The 20,945-nt window shown below is 50.3% G+C and overlaps 1 protein-coding gene across 2 annotated transcripts in view; it reads right to left on the bottom strand.

Moving 5' to 3' along the window:
* Window positions 1–20,945, bottom strand: part of ft (cadherin-related tumor suppressor fat) — a 28,317-nt gene that overhangs the window by 5,974 nt on the left and 1,398 nt on the right. The window contains exons 2-8 of one of the 2 annotated variants that reach the window (XM_017173957.3): window positions 11,949–17,585; window positions 7,496–7,804; window positions 7,202–7,435; window positions 6,938–7,139; window positions 6,589–6,881; window positions 3,632–6,391; window positions 22–3,578 (exon numbers count right to left, since the gene is read on the bottom strand). In XM_017173957.3, coding sequence (XP_017029446.1) covers window positions 22–3,578; window positions 3,632–6,391; window positions 6,589–6,881; window positions 6,938–7,139; window positions 7,202–7,435; window positions 7,496–7,804; window positions 11,949–17,396 — 12,803 coding nt within the window. In that variant the 5' untranslated portion in view covers window positions 17,397–17,585. Of the gene's footprint in view, window positions 1–21; window positions 3,579–3,631; window positions 6,392–6,588; window positions 6,882–6,937; window positions 7,140–7,201; window positions 7,436–7,495; window positions 7,805–7,883; window positions 8,119–11,948; window positions 17,586–20,945 lie in introns of those variants that run through there. The other variant, XM_070284603.1, reaches the window with a different exon arrangement.

Raw genomic sequence — 20,945 nt, 5'->3', positions numbered from 1 at the left:
AAATCAGCTCTTTCTACTCACCCCACGGGTCCCACTTCATCGGCATAGCAGCTGGCGTCTCCCGGCGTGCACTCCATGCACACCTCACCCGAATCCGCGCACTTGGCCACGCTCAGGGACATGACGCGTCCATTCCGCGTGGCCGTCACCTTGTGCCAGCCGCCGTCCGCCAGATTCTGTCCCGCTATCACCGTGCTGATGGCTGTCCGGGCTCCACCCGAGGAGAAGTAGGCCTGGCCTTGCACCAGCTCAATGGCCAGGAAATCAGAACGACCGCCGCTCTGAATCCCGTAGTTGTAGAGCAGCAAAGAGTTGGGTTTCGTGGTGGCAAACACAATCGAAATGTCGTTGGTGGTCACATCTAACGCGGGAAAAGTCATGAAGGAGAGCGGCTCAAAGCCATAGCTAAAGCGCTCGCAGTGTCTTCCATACCGCCCAGGGGCGCAGTTGCACTTGTAACCCGGCTTAAGGCTGACGCACAGGCCGCCGTGCAGGCAGGGATTGGGGCGACACGAGTCCGACACGCTCTCGCACTGATTCCCCCGGAAGCCGGGCCGGCACAGGCAGAAGTAGGAGGAGCCATCGGAGCTGCGCTGACAACTGCCTCCGTTCCGGCAGGGTTTGCTCCAGCAGACATCGCTGCGCTCCTTCTCGCACTGCTTCCCCTCCCGGTTGGCCGGACACACGCACTGGAAGTCGCTGCCCAGGCGGCGGCACTGGGCCTGCAGCTGGCAGGGATTGGGCAGGCAGGGATCCTGCCGACGGCTGCACTGCTCCCCGGAGAAGCCGCTGGTGCACTGGCAGCTGTAGTCGTGGAGGATGCGAGGACCACTGAGCACGAGCGTGGGACTGTCCACAATGCTGAAGGTGTGCGTGTCCAGCAGCCGGATGGTGGCACTACAGACGCCTCCATTCTCGCAGACATCCGGCTCACTGCAGGGTTCATAGCCCACGATGACCTCCTTTTGCAAAAGCTCGGACAGAGCTGCACGCTTCTCCCGCAGGCGTTCGATGACCTGACGCGGCTGCTGGTAGCTTCTCTTGGCTGAGCGGACAGCCAGGAGCACCTCCAGGCTGGTGGTGCTGGCATTTCCGGCACCGCCTTCTAGGAGACTGTAGACGAGCACCTCGCCCTCCTGACCCAACCGGGACTTGAGCATCTCCATCAGCGGACGATAGTGCTGGGAGAGGAAATGCGAGGCAGTCATGTTCCTCACCAGCAGGGACACCGTATGGGCCAAAGTCTCGTTGCTGAAGCTCTGGAAGCTGACGCTCAGCTTGGAGCTCACATCCCCGTGCTTGCCATCGTTGCCCATGTAGCCAAAGGACGAGGCCGTGGGCGTGGTGTGCGAGGTGGTGTACAAATCGCAGGCCCTCAGAATGGCGAGTTGATTCTGGGCAGGATTCTGCAGGCGGCAGCGATACTCTCCCACAATATCGATGTCGTTGGGCCGCACATCCGCCAGCTTTACATTGGAGGGCAGATCGCCATTGAAGAGGCTCACAGCCACCTGGAGGTTCCTGCTCGTGGAGGGATTGTCATTCTGGTCGAGGACTGTGATCCTCAGAGTGTGCTGCGACCTCTGCCTGGGCTTGCCGCTGTCCTCCACCTCGATCACAGCCTCCAAGGCGGGCGTTACCTCGCGATCAAAGCTAACCGTGGACTTGACCAAACCCGAACTCCTGTCCACTTGCAGCCAGGACTTGTGCTTGCCGCCCACCAGCTGGTAGGTGAAAGGTCCACCATTGCGTGGGAGATCCGGATCACTGGCCGTCAGGGTCATAATGGAAGTGCCAGCCGGCTCATTCTCGGACACGTAACCCGTGAGGCCCTCGGGTGTGAAGGTGGGTCCATTGTCGTTGACATCGTCCAGGTCTATGCGCACTGTGGCACTGCCTGTCTGCGGTGGGAGACCCGTGTCTATGGCTCCAATTACCAGATTATAGGTGGCAATCTCCTCCCGATCCAGCTGGGCAGCGGTGCTAATCTCCCCCGTCTGGACGTCTATCCGGAAGCTCTGCTTGAGGTTGCCATTGATGATGGAGTAACTGAACTGGTTGTTCTGCGGCCGCACATCCTTGTCGATGGCCTTGACGGTGGTGACTTTGGAGCCTATAGAAGCCGCCTCCGAAATCGTGGCGGTGTAGTAGCGCTTGATAAACTCCGGCGGATCGTTGCCATCCTGTATGGAGATGATGACCTGCGCCTCGTCGGTGTCATTGCCACGAATGCTGCCATAGTTCTTGGCCATCACCATGAGCGACACCCGGTTCTGGGTCTCCCGGTCCAAGTGCCGGGCCACATGAATCACCCCCGTGTTGGTATCAATCCCGAAGCCCTTGTCATTGCTTGAACCCACTAGGAGGTAATAGACGCGTCCATCTTCGCCGCTATCCTTGTCCGTGGCCTGGACAGCGCCCACGCGAGTGCCCACGGCGGAGGTTTCGGACACGTCAAAGTGGAAGGCAGGCTGGAGGAACTGCGGGTAGAACTCGTTCACTCCCAGGATGTGGACATACAGAGTGGCATAGCTCTCCATACTGGAGTCGGGGTTCTTAGCCTTCAGCTGCAGCGTGTAGGTGCGACGTTCCTCGTAGTCGAAGATGGCGGCAGACGAGATGCTGCCATTGCTGGAGTTGATGGTGAAAAAGTGCCTATCCGTGCCGCTGGGCAGGAAGGAGTAGTGGATAATGGCATTCTTGGGGGAGTCCTTGTCGGTGGCATGGGCCTGGAAGACAAAGGTGCCCGCCGGCTTGTTCTCGGCTATGTAGCCATGGTATTCCATGTGATCAAACAGCGGCGGATTGTCGTTGACATCCGTGAGTATGATGGTGAGCATGGCCACTGCCTCCAGAGACTGAAAGCCCAGGTCTTGCACGGTTATATTCAGGTGATACTCCTGCACCAGTTCGTAGTCTAGCTGCTGTTGTACCAGGATTCCACCTGTTTTTTCGTCTACTCCAAAATCCTGACGCTCGTTGCCGCCGGAGATGGAGTACCGGAGCAGGCCATTGGGTCCCTGATCCTCATCCGTGGCTCCTACTGTGAGGATAATCGAACCAATAGGCTCATTTTCCAGCACACTCACCTGGTAGCTGTTGGCCGAGAACTTGGGCGCGTAGAGGTTCTCTCCGGTCACCACTATGACCACCCGGGTCTCATCCGACTGCGGAGGCACCCCGCGATCAGTGGCCCGAACCACCAGCTCAAAGCGTGAGTTGGGCTCGACTTCCAGTCGCTTAACCAAAGAGATCCAACCATCATGGCGTCCTATGGTGAAAATAGAGCTCAGGTTGGAGCTAATCAGGTGGTAATCCATCTCGCTGGCACTGGCCGCATCCTGCTTGTCGGTGGCATGCACCCGAACGATGCGCTGCCCTGGCACAGCGTGCTCCGGCAGTGGCGACAGATACTCCGACTGCTCGAACTGCGGCGGACTGTTGTGGGCATCCACAATGTTGATGTTGACCAGGCACTCGGAGTAGAGAGGCGGCTTGCCATTGTCCGTGGCTAGAATGGTGAGGGCATACATGTTCTCCGGCGAGCGGACATATTGCGAGTGCTTGAAGTGAACCGCCTGCGGAGGGAAGAGGTTAAAAAAACAATCAAAAAACCCACTCAGAATCTTACCTTCTTGCTGAAAATCTCCCCGGTGGCCGGGTCAATGCTGAACATGGGCGAGGGCTGCTGCAGGGAGTAGGAGATTACCGAATTGGGTCCCTGCTTGTCCCGATCCGTGGCTATGATCTGACCCACCAAAGCGATCGAATGCTGCAGCTCTGGGAAGCTAAAGCTGTAGAAGCTGTGCTCAAACTCTGGGGCATTGTCATTCTGGTCTTGGATGGTTATGGTGATGGGTGTCTCTGCTCGCCAGGCGCCATCAAAGGCCACCACTTTCAGGACATACTCATCCTGCTGCTCGCGATCGAGATGCCCGGCCACGGTGATGTTACCGCTCAGCGGCTCAATGCGGAATTTCTCGCCGGGATTCTCACTGAAAGAATACGTGGCATTGGCATTCGGACCCAGATCCAGATCCGAGGAGGTGACGCGGATCACAAAGCTGCCAATTTCTGCGTTTTCGGTGACATTCAAGGAGAAGAGGCGCGTAAACTTGGGCGGATTATCGTTCTTGTCCAGCAGATGCAGTAGCACACTGGCTGTGCCCGTGAGTTGAGGTACACCCTGATCCACAGCCTCCACCACGAAGGCATAGTCGCCCATCTCCTCCCTGTCCAGCCTCATCCTCGTGTAAATCTCGCCCGCTTCGGTGATCTCAAAGGTGCCCTCGTAGGAGTTCCGCAGGCGATACATGACCCTGCCATTCTCACCGGAATCCCTATCGCTGGCCTTGACCCTGGCTATCAGCTGAGGAGGCGACTCCTCCTCGAGTACCTCGGCATTGTAGATAAGCTGCTCCATCACGGGGGCATTGTCATTGGCATCCGTAACATTCACTGTAATCAAAGTGACGCTGCGCAGGCTGGGCGTGTCATTGTCGGCGGCCTCCACCCAAATCTCGTACAGGTGGGTCAGCTCATAGTCCAGGCCATCCTGTCCCACTCTCAAGACGCCAGTACTGGCATCCACTCGCACAGCATCGCCAGTGTTGCCTCCTGCTATGGCATAGCGCATTTTGCCCGCCGAACCCTTCTTGGGGGAGGTGGCGCTCACCTTGGTTATGGTTTTTCCCGGCTGCACGTCCTCCGGCAGGGTGAAGTGGCTGTTGGCCATGTATGAGTAGCTGGGAAAGAGATCGCCGGGTCGCAGTTCCACGGTAAGCTCAGCCGTGGAGTTCAGAGGGCTCTCCCCTCGATCGCTGGCGTAGATCACTAGGCTGTAGGAGGCAGACTTACTCTTCAGCTCCAGCTTCGTGCTCACCACTCCCGTCTTGGCATTGATCTCAAAGTACTGCTGATCCCTGCCCCCCAGGCTGTACTGCACCTGGGCATTCTCCGCCTCGTCCAAGTCCAAGGCCCGAGCTCCAAACACAAATTCACCCGTACTGATCCTGTCCGGCACGGCCACATGGTAGCTGCTGGCCTCAAACTTGGGTACATTGTCATTGACATCAGTCACACTGATGGTTAGATTCACCGAGGAGGCTCGAGGTTCTGTGACAGAGCTGTCCTGGGCCATGAGCGTCAAATGGTAAACGGAAGTCTCCTCGCGATCCAGGGAAATGGCGGTGGTGATCTCTCCCGTGGCTGAGTCTATGTGGAAGCGCGTCATGTGCTCACCCAGCAGGCTAAATCGCAGCTTGGCATTTAATCCCTCATCCTTATCCGTGGCCAAGGGCTTCAGGAGATGGGTTCCAGCAGGCAGATTTTCCCGCACAGAGGCATGATAGGATTGCAGCTCAAAGACCGGTCCATTGTCGTTGATATCCTGCACCTCCACGCGCACAATGCCCGTGCCCGTGAGCGGCGGTGAGCCCGTGTCCATGGCCACCAGGGTGAGTATGTACTCACTCTGCTGCTCTCGGTCCAAAGGCTTCAGCAGAGCTATGTCCCCCGAGGAGGCATTGATGCGGAACAGATCCGTGTCGCCTTCCTTGAGGAAGTAGCGAACCTGCGAGTTCAGCGGCGGAGTGTCAGCATCGTAGGCATTTACGGTGAGCACATAGCCTCCATTTGGCGGCACCGTGTTCTCCATGACGCGGGCCAGGTAGGGCGAATCGAGGAACGTGGGACGATTGTCGTTTATGTCCAGTATACTAATGGTTAGCTCTGCCGTATCACTGGCGGGATTCTCCAAGGCGCAGTCCTCCGCGCGAACTGTGAGGGTATAACGCGACAATCGCTCATAGTTGAGGTTCTTGGCCACCCGCACCACGCCCGTGTCCTCACTGATGCTAAAGTCATGGTTCTGATCCCCCAGCACTATGGAGTAGCGTATGCGTCCATTGGCACCCTCGTCCACATCCGTGGCGGACACCTGCAGCACCATGGCCCCAATGCTGGCGTTCTCCGCCACCGAAGCAGAATACTGCTTTGGATCGAACACCGGACTATTGTCGTTCTCGTCGAGGATGCGCACCAGGAGCTGGGATTCGGTGGACTGAGAGGGTTCGCCACGATCGCGGGCTGTGATGTTGAGAAGGTAACTGGAGCGTAGCTCCCTGTCCAGCGAATCAACGACGCGCAGGAGGCCATCGGTGGGGCTCAGGGAGAAGGGCAGCGGCTCCGCCTGGTCAGAGTCCGCGGCGTCATGGTCAGCAGTCGCCTCCTTCAGGAGATAATCGATGAAGCCGTTGCGTCCCTCGTCGTTGTCAACAGCCTTGACAGCGATAACGAGCGTGTTGATGGCCACATTCTCCCTGATCGAGGTTTCGTTAGCGGAAACGAAGACGGGCACCTCGTCGTTGATGTCTTTGATGAGTATCGTTACCTGGAGGAGATGGGAGAGTGGAGTTGAAGTGGAGATCAGTCTGGGCTAATTGTAGTTTAGATAAAACGGTAACAGGTGACGAATGATAACGGAGAAACAGGTTTTTCTGAGGCTTCAGATAAGTTAACAAATTTTCTAGGCATATTCCTCTGTTATTCTGTGTTATCCCCGCTCTCCCTTTCCTGAGTTCAACCTACCTTCACCGTCGACGACAACCGCTGCTGCTTCTGATGGGCCAGAAACTGCTGCTGCTGCTGCCCCTGATCGTAGCGCCTCGGCGAGCGGTACTTTAGCTTCAGCTGCGTCTCCTCCAGCTCGCTAAAAGAAGCAAACTCATCGGCGCAGTCCCGAGCCGTGACAGTCAGTGTGTAGCCCGAACGATGCTCCCTGTCCAGCTGGCGGCGGGTGCGGATGGTGCCATTGCTATCGATGCCAAACTCAGAATCAGAATCGCCCGCTGTGATGCTGTATTCGATGAGGCCATTGTTGCCTATGAAAAGAGATCTTAAGTTAAAGGGAAATCCTGGGATAGTCACTAGGACTCACCTGAATCTATGTCCTTGGCTGACACGGTGACCACCACCATGCCAATGGGCACGTTCTCAAAGACCTCACTGGAGTAGCTCATGGGATCAAAGAGTGGAGCATTGTCATTCAGATCCAGGACATTGCAATAGACTGTGATGGTGGTGGACAAACTAGGCTGGCCATTGTCCTGAGCCTGAACAATGAGTATATAGTGTTGGACCTGAAATGTAATAAGCATAAAGCTTGAAAGGAGCTCGGCAGAGGCCGGCAGGCAACTCCTACCTCTTCGTAATCCAGTCGAGCAGTGAGGGTGAGCATTCCCGTTTGCGGATTCAAACTGAAGACATCGTTGGCCCAATCGGAGACCACACTGTAGGAAAGCTGGGCATTCTGTCCCAGATCGGCATCCTTGGCCACTATCTGGCCCACCTGGTAGCCACGCGGGGCATTCTCCGGTATGTCAAAGGAGTAGACAGTATCCTCGAACATGGGTGGATTGTCGTTGGTGTCGCTCACCTGGAATATATTTCAAAAACATAAAAACTTTCTTCTTCTAATAAAAGTTGGTAAACCCACCTCAATTGTGGCATAAGTCTCCGTGTACTGCACTCCATCGGACACTCGTATCCTGAGCTCATACTTGCTCTTCGTCTCCCTGTCCAGAGTGTCATTGAGGAGCAGCTTGCCCGTGGCGGACTCCATTAGGAACTTGCCATCGTGGCCATCCATCAGGAGGAAAGTCACCGAACCTATCGTGTCCGGATCGTGGGCTCGCAGCGTGGCAATGGTGTGTCCAATCTCCAGATCCTCGCTGACATTGTAGGCAAAGGGGGTGTCCAGGAACTGCGGCGGACTGTCGTTCTTGTCGAGAACTGTTACTCTGACCTGGCGGCGGGAAATAAAGCAAACGGTTTTGCGTTGCGTCAATAACACTGACCCACTTCTTAGAGGGGAAGAGGAGTACCAACTGGCGATGCCATCGAGCGGAAACTAGTTCCATATTTGGCACTAAATGCACAGAATATTCCATGTGCGAGCGTTGCTGTCGCAATGTCAATCGCATTCCTCATCTCTCTCTCTTAACCTGGCCGGAGCCAGGGGCCGGGGTCTGGGCTTGACCCGCTTACTGGCTATTATACGCGAAGCCAGTTGCTGCCTGGCCTGGCCTGGCTGAACTTTCGGGTTCGAGAGTTCTTTATGACCGAGCGAATTATAGTTTTGGCCATTTCTCTAGCTGCCCTGGCGGTCAGGCAAACACGAACCAAACTGGCTCTAGCTTATAGGCTCTACAAAGTGTGTGTACCTTTTGGCTGTCGCCATTGTCACCGCAAAAAAACATTCGTTTTGTGAATTTGATATGCCTGTGCGTGCAGCATGCAGGTTTTTAGCTCAGTGCAGACCTCCATTTGTTAGTCAATGAACTTGTTTTCAGAAAATACTTGATAGATATTAGTACTAGGAATGTAAAAAGGTACATATATCAAGAGAAAAGTCTGGAATTCCATTTAAAAAAACACAAAAGCATCTCCTTTTTTTTGTCTAGCAAAAACCAGTACAAAGTAAACCCCTTCCCAAACATTTTTGCCTTTCTAAAGTCATAACCCCAAAAGAACACAGACTAACTGATTTTTAAGATATCTTTAAAAAACAAAAAGATGAAGAACCCCACTGGATAGTCCAATAAACCCGCACTAAAATCACCTACAAACAGACGGTCGAGACCTCGTAACTCTCTCGCGAGTCACACACATGGAGAACAAGGACCCCGAAGGCCATAAATACGCCAAAAGACCAACAGATTCTGGTCTGGGGACACTCGTAAAATATAGCATCGTGTGCTGGAATGGTGTTAAGTCGAGGTGCTAGCCACTCTCTCGACTAGAGTGTAAATAGTGCATTTGTAATAAAATTTATGCAAATTTGTAACATCAGACACCACCACCTGGAGGAGGAGGAGGAGGAGGAGGAGGAGAGCCAGCCATTAGAGAGAGATGCGGAGAGTCCATCAGCAAAAGACCATTTTGCAGGCCGAGTCCGAGCTTGGCTTCAAGTGTGTGGCGGCTAATTGAACTAATTTGAGCAGTGGAAAGCGGGTGCAGCAGCTGCAGAAAATGTAACCATTTGTCAATCCGCTTAATGGGCCCACGAAAGAGCCCATGGAGCACATGACTCGACGCGACTCCAGAGAGGAGCCACGGATGGCCATAAATATGCCTGAAATTCCAGCCCAAAGATCGGGATCCAGGGGACATTTTGATGGACATTCGCGGGCTTGTTCGCGCTAGCTTTTATTTTGATACCCTTCGCGGTGTATTATGGTCTTGGTATGAAGTTTGCAACGGAGGAAGGGAGTTATTTCCGACCCCAAAAAACCATATAAATTCTTGATCAGCATTAACAGGCGACGTATCTATCCGAATTTCATGCTTTTTTGGCTTAGTTTTAATATTTTTCAACTTTGATTTGTCAAAAAATAATTATATAAAAATATGGATAATATTAATTTAAAAAATTCAAATATTTCCTATTTCCTGAAGGGTATTTTAGTTTTATTTAGTGACGCATTCATTTCCGACCCTATAAACCATATATATTCTTGATCAGCATTAACAGGCGCATCTTTCTGGCCATCTCCAGAGAAAAACCATTTTTGGGCCATTTTTTGAAAAATTGATAAGGGGTTACATCATGATTTTTTTCAAAATTTGACCAAAAATTTGATTTTTTGAAAAATTAAATTTAGTATGCAGATTTGTTAACCTATGAAAAACTAGCTTAGAAAAGCTTTCCGAATTGAATTTGCTGCTTTTTTTGGCTAAGTTATGCAGTTTTTAAACTTGGATTTGTTCAAAAAAATTACAACAATTTTTTAGATAAATATGGTATTTGAGAAAGCGAGTATTTCCAGTCTTCTTGAGGAAATATTGTGCTACAAAACCAAGTGAACGCCAAAAATCATGTATATTTATTAAAATAATAATAATTTAATAATAAAATATTCAGAAAACAATGTTTAAAAGATGTCAAAAATTGAGAATTCATTTTTTTTTTTTAATTGTTAGTGCAGAATGCAGATTTTTAAGCCTTAAAATAATCAAATTCAACTTCGGCTCTTGATTCAATTGCAAACTTTAAGTGTATACAAACTTCGGCTTGTTGAAGTAAGCTTCGTATCTCTTTTTTAATTGCAATTATTTACAAAAGCAGGCCAAGAATAATTACTGAGGCTAGAAAGCAGCGTTTATTCAGGTAATAGAACCATTAAAAAGCTACTTGCTTTATTTTGAAACTCAAAATAACTCGCTATATCTATTCTCCTTAAAAAAAAACTATTTAAGAGAGAGTATAAGGTCTTTGCTTATGTTAATAAATAAGTAAATAACTAAAAAGTACATTTCGCTGATGAGTTGCTCGATTAACTTGTACAAAATCAAACCTCTTAAATGAAATCTATACAACTTGATGAAAACCCCCAAGGATCCCAGGCTAATCTCTAAATCTGTCACCGATTTAAGGACCGGATGAGGGTACGCGCATCTTGGCAAATATTTAAAATTTAAAATGGAAAAACATGACAATCGTTTTAAATCAATGCAACAATGAATTGATTGAAACACTCTTCGCACGCGAGGCCACTAAAGCATAGTGGCTTGTACTAACCGCAGTTGGAGCGCTCGGAGCAGCTTCGTGCACGAAACTGGAACTGGAACTGCTCCTCCGCATCCCCTCCTTCCGCATCCCCGTCCAGATTTGCATGCGTGCATTGTTGGCATACCTACGCATACAACGTGTCGGCCATGAACACGCGGAGGCTGGAGAAGGCAAGGAGTCAGGGCAAGGGCGATTCTCCAGAAGGCAGAAGAATCTGTAGCCAAAGAGTAGAGCTTCGAAAGAAAGAAGGCAGCAGCCTTTGTTCTCTCTCTCTCTCTCACACTGTTCTTTTTTTTTTTTGCTTGGAGAAACCAGTAAAAGGTCCAAGAGGACCTGAGCAGTTGAGGTCCACGAATACCCTTCGACCGTGCCAGAAGGCCCTCTGTGAATCCAAGAACCCCTATGAGAGACGAGTAAGGTGTACCCTCCAACCCGGCATAATTAAAGGCATCTGCCAATGAAGCAACTTATTATAATTCTATCCCTGCGGCCCATTTATCCGGAGCTTCGGTGCTCTGTAAAATATTTTCTCGATACACAGGTCTGTCTGGTTCTCGAGATGATCCCCTACTCCCCGGGACCCCCAGCAGATTCATTCAGGGACGAGGAGGCCTGTTAATTTGCATCTTCCAAGAGCCACAAATGCGTGCCAGGCCAGCGAAGGAGCTCTGCAGCTGAAGTGCTTGGCGTGTAATCAACATTTCATATCAGCACAAGACATTAAAAGCGCATTAGTGCGGTCTCGACTTGCACTGATAAGCCCTTGGAGACTGGCCCAGAAATGGCGACTGGGCCTCTTGTGCCCTCCATAAGGCTATGGCTCCTCTCTGGAGGTGCCTTTCGGGTGTATCGAGTAAAAGAAAGGTCGGCCCTACCGAGTAAGTAATCGGGATCTGATAAGATCGTACATGAATTAAGAGCGAAATGATCAAAGTGAATATTATGTGGCGCAAATTCTGGGAAATTTTCAAATAGTTTTTTTGTAATATTAGAGAAAGGGAATGGAGGATAAATTTAATAAAAGGGAAATTATTTTAAACCAAAGTAGAGCTGGAAATAAAATGGATTTTTTAGTCATTTAATTGATTTTTTATGTTACCTAAACGATGAAGAAAACACCAAGAAGCTCATATTTACATACAAATATCGATAGAAAAAAATATAGAGAACTATAAAATTATAAATCTATGTTGTAAATCCAAACATTTACATTTAAATAATTTCCGTTTTCTATTTTAATCGATTCTAATCGATTTACTTGTTGAATTTTTGTATAAAAAGATCGATTCAGCTCTAATCCAAAGGATATAATTTCTAATTGCCCTTTTAAATACTTTCTAAATCCATTTTTTCTTTAACAAAATCCCCAAAAACTCACCATTGTCCTTGCCGTTCGCGGCTGTCCTCCCAGGGCTATGGCATAGACCTCCACTTCGTAGGTATCCGGTCCCGCTTCACGGTCCAACTCTGCCGCCGTGGACAGGATGCCCAGCTTGGCGTCGATGTCAAACAGGCGATCCACCTGACCGCGTGAGGCACCACTGGCTGCCGTGACATTCGTGACAAAGTACTCGATCTCCGAGCCCGCCAGGTGAGCGCTCACCGTCAGAATCGTAGTGCCAATGGGCTCATTCTCATACACCGAACCGGAGAGCATGTTGGGCTGCTCGAAACGCGGCACAGAAGCAGCCGTCTCACTGTCAGCAGATCCCGGAGTGATGATTGTGATGTAGACCTCGCTGCTGCGACGCTCGCTTTGCACCGCCTCGTCGGTGGCCTTCAGGGTGAGCTGATACCGCACCTCCGGCTTGTACTGGGCTCCAGGGGTGAAGGTTATCACGCCAGTGTTTCGCTGAAGCCGGAATAGGTCCTGCTGCCCGCCGCTGACAATCTCGTAGGTGACCAGTCCGTTGCTGGAGGAGTCGGCATCCTTGGCCTGAACCTGCATCACGGCCAGTCCTTTTTGGGATGAGAGGATCTTCGGCGGCAGGATTGCCGCATTCATGGAGACAAAGACGGGGGCATTGTCGTTGATGTCCTCCACAATCACCGTGACCAGCTTCTCCGTGGAGAGCTGTCGCTCCGAGGGCTGAGCCCGATCGGTGGCCACCACCGTCAGACGGAAGGTGTCGATGGTCTCGCGATCAATCTCCCTCAGCGTGTGGATCACCCCCGTCTCGGTGTTGATGCCAAAGTGTCGTCCTGTCGGCAGTTCCGGCTCCTGCTTGCTGATGGCATAGCTTACTTTGCCATTCAGTCCCGAATCCGGATCGTCAGCCGTGACCGTGACTATGGGGGTCTTGAGGGCAATGCCCTCCTTGATCTGCCGCACAATGGCGGTGCTGGGAAAGATCGGCGGGTTGTCGTTGTCGTCCACCACCAGGACGTTGTACAGGACAGTGGTGGAGAGCGAGGGAGTGCCGCAGTCGGAGGCAGTGATGTTCAGGGCATAGCTCGTGATGTCCTCGTAGTCCAGGAGCTTGTGCAGATAAAGGCTGCCTGTCAGGCTATCAATATGGAACGTGTCCCGGCGATTGCCCGCCGATATGCTGAACACCACCTGGCTGTTGACGCCCTGGTCGGCATCGCTGGCCCGGAAGCGCATCAGCTCCGTCCCAATGGGACTGGTCTCCAGCACGGACACCTCGCTGCTGGACTGGGTGAACTCCGGGGCATTGTCGTTCTCGTCGAGCACCACGACAGTGATGGTGGCATTGGAGCTGAGGGGGTTCTTGATGGCAGCATCCCGGGCTACCACCACAAGGTGATGAATCTCCTGGGATTCCCGGTCCAAGCTGCGCGCCAGGGAGAGCTGTCCCGTGGCACTGTCCAGGCTGAACTGACCCGCCTCGTTGCCCTGGGCCAGTGTGTAATAAACATCACCGTTTAGCCCCTCATCCGCATCCTGGGTGTAGACATGGGTAATGTGCGTCCGCTCGGAGGCGCCCTCGGAGATGGTGACATGGTATGGGGCGCGCAGAAACTCCGGTGCATTGTCGTTGACGTCAGTGACATAAACCATGATCTTGACCTTGTCGTGGAGGCGCGGTATCCCATTGTCCGAGACGGTGGCCTGCAGCATAAGTAGATTCTCGGTGGGAAAGCCCCAACGGGCACCGCGCTCATCCTCCGTTTCGCTCTCCAAGTTGCGATTCTCCTTGACCAGCGACTCCCGGTCGAAGGGACGCCTGGTCTTGATGAAGCCGTTCCTGGTGTCTATCGTAAAGTCCTGCGTGTGAGTGGTCAGGGTGAAGCTGAGCTCCGCATTCCGTCCAATGTCCCGATCCACGGCCGTGAGTTTGCCCACAAAGGTGTCTGCGGGAGCATTCTCTGGAATGTCAAAGGTGAACGAGCTGTTGGTAAACTGCGGCGCATTGTCGTTCTCATCGATCACATGGATCACAACGGGCACCACCGACGAGCGGGAGGGCTGGCCGGCATCCCTGCAGGCCACGGTCAGGGCATAGTAGTCCCGCTCCTCGCGATCCAGCGGCGCTCGCACAAACAGGAAGCCATCGGGAAAGACCCCAAACATGAGATCCTGGTTGCCTTCGATAATCTCGTACGAAATCCGTCCGTTCTCGCCCAGATCAATGTCGGTGGCGGGCAGGGTAAAGAAGCGTGTGTTCACCTTGGTGCTCTCCAGCAGGGACGTCTCGTAGGAGGTGTGATCGAAGACGGGCGTATGGTCATTCACATCGGCTATGTTAACCGCGAGACTCAAGCGGCTCGAGAGCGGCGGACTGCCCGCATCGGTGGCCATAAGCTCCACTTGGAGCACGGATCCAGGCTCTGCTCTCACTGGCCGCTGGAGGTAGAGCACCCCCGTGACGGGTCCAATGCGGAACTGCTCCTCCGGATTGTGTGTCAGGCTGTAGGTGATTCTGCTGTTGATGCCCGCATCTCTATCCCGCACCCTGGAGAGATAGATCTCCTGTCCCACGGCCGCATTCTCAGGCAGCGAGATAGTGGGCTCAGAGTCCCGATCCAAGGCAAAGATGGGTGCATTATCGTTAAGATCAACGATGGCCACGTTGACGAGGCATTGACCGTACAGGACAGTGGAGGAGGAGCTGCCACTGGAGCTGGCCAAGATGGTCAGCCGATAGTGGGCCTGCTCCTCGCGATCCAAGGCGCGGGCGGTGGTAATGCGTCCTGTCTTGCCATCAATGGCAAAATTCTGACTCCTATCGCCCTGGATGATGTCGTACTCGATGGGTAGCGAGGGCTTGCCCAAGGGCAGGGGCTTCATCTGCACCACCCCCACCTCCCGGCTGGTTGGGTGCTTCTGCTGCTCGTGATCCTCCACCATCTGGAACTCATAACCGCCCGGTCCCTGGCCGCACTCCAGCGTCTCCGCCTTGGACTTGAGCACAATCTCCACCACAGCATCCCTCTGGCTCCTGCGCTGGCCTGCGTCACGTGCCGAGACTACCAGCCTGTAGCGGGGCTTCAGGTGAGCCGTCGATGAGGCCGTCGTCGTGCCACGCAGGCTGATGGCCCCCGAGCGGGCATCCAGCTGGAAGAGGCCCTCGCCACCTGACTCCAGCCTGTACTCAATTAAGGCATTATCGCCGGCGTCTTGATCGGAGGCCATGACACGGAGCAGCATCCGCTCGCCCCTCTCCTCCGTCTCGATATCGGCCTCGGTGAGCGTGTAGATGTAGTGCCTGGGATAAAACTCCGGATCGTTATCGTTCGCATCGGCCACGCTCAGCCAGACGGTGGCCGTGGCCGACTGAGGCGGCGATCCCTGATCGCGGGCAATCACCAATATCTCGTAGCGAGCCATTTTCTCACGATCGAGGGCCAGGCGCGTCGTTAATTGGCCCGTTAGCGCGTCGAGGGCAAACTGGCGCGGATACAGGCGCTCCACGCTGGGCGCCAAGGCGAATGTCACCGAACCGTTGGTGCCCTGATCGTGGTCGGTGGCCGTCATCAGAGCCACCAGCGTCTGGGGCGGTGCATCCTCGCCAATGGTCACATTCTGCTGCCGCTGCCCGAACTGCGGTGCCTCGTCGTTCTCGTCCAGCACCGTTACCTTCAGCTGGGTGTAGGCAAACTTGGGATTGGGTCCACCATCCCTGGCGGAGATGCTAAGCTCGACGCTGTCGCGAACCTCCCTGTCCAAAGGTCCAGCCGTGACAATTAAACCCGTCAGGGGATCCATGGCGAACCATTTGAGCTCATTGCCCGAGAGAATCTCGTAGTGAACCTGGGCATTGACTCCGGTGTCCTCGTCGGTGGCCGTAATCGAGGCCACATAGCTGCCCGAAGGAGCCAGCTCACTGAGCACCGCCGAATACTCGGATTTCTCAAACACGGGCTCATGGTCGTTTACATCGTTCACGCAGATAATCAGGTAACCAGTGGTAGTCCTCGGCGGAGTGCCCTTATCCGTGGCCACTACGGAGAGGTTGTACTTGGCAATCTCCTCGCGATCCAGGACCCCATTGGTGCGCACTATCTGGAGGTAGGACAGCGTCTCCAGGCGGAAGTGACCCAGCTCGTTGCCAGAGACTATCTGCGTGGTGGTCTGGCCATTGAGGCCATAGTCGGCATCTGTCACGGATATGGCTGCCACAACGGTTCCATTCTCTGCATTTTCGTCCACATTGGCCATCCGCAGGGTGGGCGGAAAGTAGGCAAAGCTGATGAAGGGATCGTGGTCGTTGTTGTCCAACAGGTTGACTGTCACATAGGTACGCCCATCCTGCCGGGGAGAGCCATGATCCCGGGCAAACACTGTGAAGACGCAGCTCTTCTGATTGGAGCCCTTGACACTTGTCTGCTGGGGGCAGTTCACCCGGTCGGTGGTGGAGATGACACCGGTCTCTGGATTCACGGTAAACTGATGCTCCGTCTCGGCCAGGTAGTAGGTGATCTTGCTGTTGTCCCCCAGATCGTTGTCGGAGGCCATCACAGTGACCACAGGAGTGCCAGGCAGCGCTGTCTCATTCAGGGACACATTGTAGTCGCTGTGATCGAAAATCGGCGGATTGTCGTTAACGTCCAGGATGGTGACATTCACCTGCAGGAAGCCCAGTCGCGGCGGCGTGCCTCCATCCCTGGCAGAGATGTTCAACTGGTAGCTGCCCTGCGACTCGCGATCCAGGTTGCCCGTCGTCTCCAGATGCAGATAAGAGTTGTCTCCACTGGGATTTGTGGTGGTGGCCAGCCGGAATTTGTTGTCCACATTGCCGGCCACAATTTCGTACTGATCCGTCACCCCGTTCTCGCCCGCATCCGCATCGGTGGCGGCATCGATGAGCAGCCGCGTGCCAGAGGCAGCGCTCTCCGAGAAGGACACGGCAATGCTCGGCTCGGGAAACTCGGGCGCATTGTCGTTGATGTCCAGCACCTTGATGCGCACCTCTATGGGGTAGGTGGGCTGCGAGGATAGCACCACCAGGTCGTAGTGATCGCGCATGCCCTCGCGGTCCAGCACTATGTTGGTCTTCACCTCGCCCGTCACCGGATCCAGGGTAAATTCCCGCGGCGGTTCGTTGAAACGATAGGAGAACTTGGGCTTGGTGGGTATAAAGCCCACCGAGGTGCCACGCGGCTGTCCCTCCAGCACCTCGAAATCCGCACTGGTGTCCACAGCCCGGGATTGCATCTCGCCCGAGGGCGAGGAGGAGCTTCTCCTTCTGGGAAAGGCAGCATACTGCTCGTAAGTGGTGGCATAACTGCGGCCACGCGGCGTCATCAGCTCCAGCGTGGGTCTGTCGTCGCCGGAGGAGGAGGAGGAGCCGGATGACTGCATGACCAGGAGCAGGAAGAATAGCAGGAGCAGCAGCGAGTGCTGTCCATGGCGCCCCTCCATCTTGGCGTAAGCGGATGGAAGGCTTTATGTCTCTTTGTTTACACTGAACTCTTTACTTTTATGTTGTTCTTCCTTTTCCCCTTGTACTTTTCACACATTTACTTTGGCTTTCTGTCACACTTTTATGTCTTGTAGCTTACACTGAGAGTTCATCTTGGAATTGGAGTGATTTGTGGGTAAGCGTGTCATCTGGAAAGAAGGAAAACAAAGCGTTAGTTCCATTAAAAATATTGCATAAAATATATTTTATTTGTTTTTATTTTATTTATTGTTAGAATTTCGTAAAATATATGTTTTAATTGGCTTGTTGGCATGCTTAAGCCTTACTTGTTTTGGTAATGCTTTCAATTAGCAGCTTTCATGCCCCACGCTTCATGCTAGCATATAAAACAGCTATTTTATACTTCGTTGAGCATAAAATTGGACTCGAACCGAGCTCAAGTCTCAGCTCTGAGTGGTATATGAGGCGCTAGAGCGTAAAACTGATAAGTGAATTATTTTAAGTACTTTTCTTCATAAATGAAAAGTAGTAGCTGGAAATAAATCGTTTTTCAGTGAACATATTTAAAGAGATTTTTTTTTTAATTGTACAATATTCAATTTTCACTTCATTTAAAAAAATGGATTAATTACTTAAAGAATCGATTTGATTTCCAGCTCTAATGATAAGTACTCGCCATATTTTATAGATTAAATACCAAAATACACAGAAATATAGAAAATTTGTCTCTAAGAAAACAAAAGACTTAGGCAACAAACGTGCTCTCTCAGAAAAAACAAAAGACTTAGGCAACAAACTTACTAGAAAGAAACCCTAGACTGCACTTTTGGTAAATAAATAAATAAACTAGGAAATAAACAACATACTCCACACTCTCAATACACCTCACCATCAACCATTTGACCCCACCCTTGCCAGCCTAGCCCACGCATCGCTGCAGTTCCAGAATAAACTGCGGGTCCCCGGACTAGAGTTGATTGAAAGCCAGCCTCTACTCCCTGGGCTTTTAGGAAAATCTAATCAAGATTTAGGCGGCGTCTATTAATCAAACGAAATTCCGAGGAGCCAGCAGCAGCAGGCACCGAAAAGAAGGGAAAATTTCCATTAATAGCATGCGTGTCAGCTTTTCGGATCAAATTAATGCTTTGTGGGCAATCTCTTGTTAGCCGGAGACGAAAACGGTGGACTAGAGACTCTAAGAACTGCCAGAGAGCTCTGAAAACCAGCTAACTGATTTGTATTTTGTATTCGTTTTAACACTCTGGCTTACAGAATCCAACCTTAGAGAAATAGATGATGGACTAGAGAGCACCCTATTTTATTGAATAAAATAACACTCTCTATTTAAACACACAGTCAGCTCTTGATGGTTGTATTTCTTATAAATTAATTTAAAACCAAGCTGATTTACCTCGACTGAGATACCCCTTCACCTAGGTGAGACCCGCAGAATCTGTCAGAATGTGGGCTGTGGACCAACGACGGATCGGTTCAGTTCGAAACGAATCGAATCGGATCTCTCAGTCTCCTAAAAATGCGTCGTAAATTTCGTTTTTGTTGTCTCAACTGAACCAAAGCTTTTCAAGCCCCTCGAACCCGTTCATTAATCTTCGAAATCTACCTGCTCTAATGGTATTGTTAGCTCTGCTCTCTGTTCCTGGCAATCTTCTGTGTTTTTTTTTTTTTTGTATTTTTTTGTCTCTATCAAAGATATTTTTGTTGATGTGTCTCGGTGTGTGTTTTGTCTTCTTTTCACACACACACACACACACATACACGTAGAGGAAGGTCTATGTCCGTCTCCAGTTTCTATCGCATGCCTTTGGCATTAGTAGTCCTCTTTCGAAATGGCTTCCTCGAATTTATAATTTTCAAATGGAAGTGTCAAGAGTGGATTTCAATAAATAAAAGGATATTTAATGGGTTTATACAAAAGCCTGTGGGATTTTGATTATTTTACGAGTAAATTCTATTGATTTAAAAGGAAGGTTGGCATTTTTAAGGGGTGTTTTTTAATAAATTTTTAAATATTTTGGAAGAAGAAATATTAAACCTTTTTGTTGTTAATAATTTGAAGGAAAGTTCTATTGATTTCAGTTTTAATGAGAACCTTTTATAGAAGTTATTCAGTAAGTAAGCGGAAATATTAAAGTTTCCAGTTTTTTTTAATTAATTTTTAAATATTTTGGAAGAAGAAATATTAAACCTTTTTGTTTTTAATCATTTTAACGAAAGTCCTATCAATTTCTATTTAATATGTGCACTTTTTCAAAGGTGTTATCCAGTTAAGAAATAGCTATTTCTATGCGGAAATATTTCATCTACCAAATTTAGATTATTATTAAGGGGAAGTTGCATTAATAAAATATAAATATAGACCTTTTCAAAGGTTAGATTATTATTGAAATAAAGTTCGTTTAATAAAATTGAAATATTAAATCTTACAAAGTTTATAACATCTCTAAAACTCTCAAATATTCCAATCACACCCTAAAACAAGAAAGGTAGCTAACTTCGGCACGCCGAAGTTTGTATACCCTTGCAGATTGGTTTTGATGTTTATATTATAGATTTAAATGCTGAAAACACACACAAAACAGAGTTTCATAACATTTTACTTTTGACAGCTACAGTTGAATATACCTGCTTTACATTTTCTCTACATCTACCGATCGGTTTATATGGCAGCTATATGATATAGTTGTCCGATTTTCATAAAATTTTTACCAAAATTCTGAAATAATAAAAAAAAACTTATATCTAAAAGTAGATAAGAATATGTTGAAAAACAACGAAGTTATAATTTTTTTCCTATTCATTTGCCGATCGTTCCTATGGCAGCTATAAGATATAGTCGTCCGATTTTCATAAAATTTTTACCAAAATTCTGAAATAATATAAAATGGCCATATCTCAAAAATGATGCAAAAATATTGAAAAACAGCAAAGTTATAATTTTTTTTCTAAAAATTTATCGAACATTTGTATGGGAGCTATATGATATAGTCGTCCGATCCGGCCCGTTCCGACATATATAGCAGTGAGAGTATATAGAAGACTATATGCAAAGTTTCATTCAGATAGCTTTAAAACTGAGGGACTAGTTTGCGTAGAAACGGACAGACGGACAGACGGACAGACGGACAGACGGACATGGCTAGATCGACTCGGCTGTTGATGCTGATCAAGAATATATATACTTTATAGGGTCGGAAACGTCTCCTTCACTGCGTTGCAAACTTCTGACTGAAATTATAATACCCTGCAAGGGTATAAAAAAGGTCTACGCTTTAAAGTGGAAAAAGAAAATATAGCGGAAACTACACCTTCTCACCTCCCCTCTGAAAGTATTACTTTCATTAGCCCCTCCTGTGTGTGTTGGCTGTTCCGCCTTGAACCCGCTACGAAACTCATTTAGAGTTCAATATTCACAGCAGAGAAATTTAAATATATTTCCAAAAGAAATAAATGAAAGAAAAGCAAAGCCCATTTGTTTGATTGATGTATGCATATATGGCTTTATCCGTCTCCTTTACACTTTCCCAAAC

Source organism: Drosophila kikkawai, chromosome 2L (assembly GCF_030179895.1).
Source record: "Drosophila kikkawai strain 14028-0561.14 chromosome 2L, DkikHiC1v2, whole genome shotgun sequence".
NCBI classification, from domain to species: domain Eukaryota; kingdom Metazoa; phylum Arthropoda; class Insecta; order Diptera; family Drosophilidae; genus Drosophila; species Drosophila kikkawai.
The sequence above is the reverse complement of the archived record's forward strand: the minus strand, read 5'-3'. Positions and strand labels throughout refer to the sequence as shown.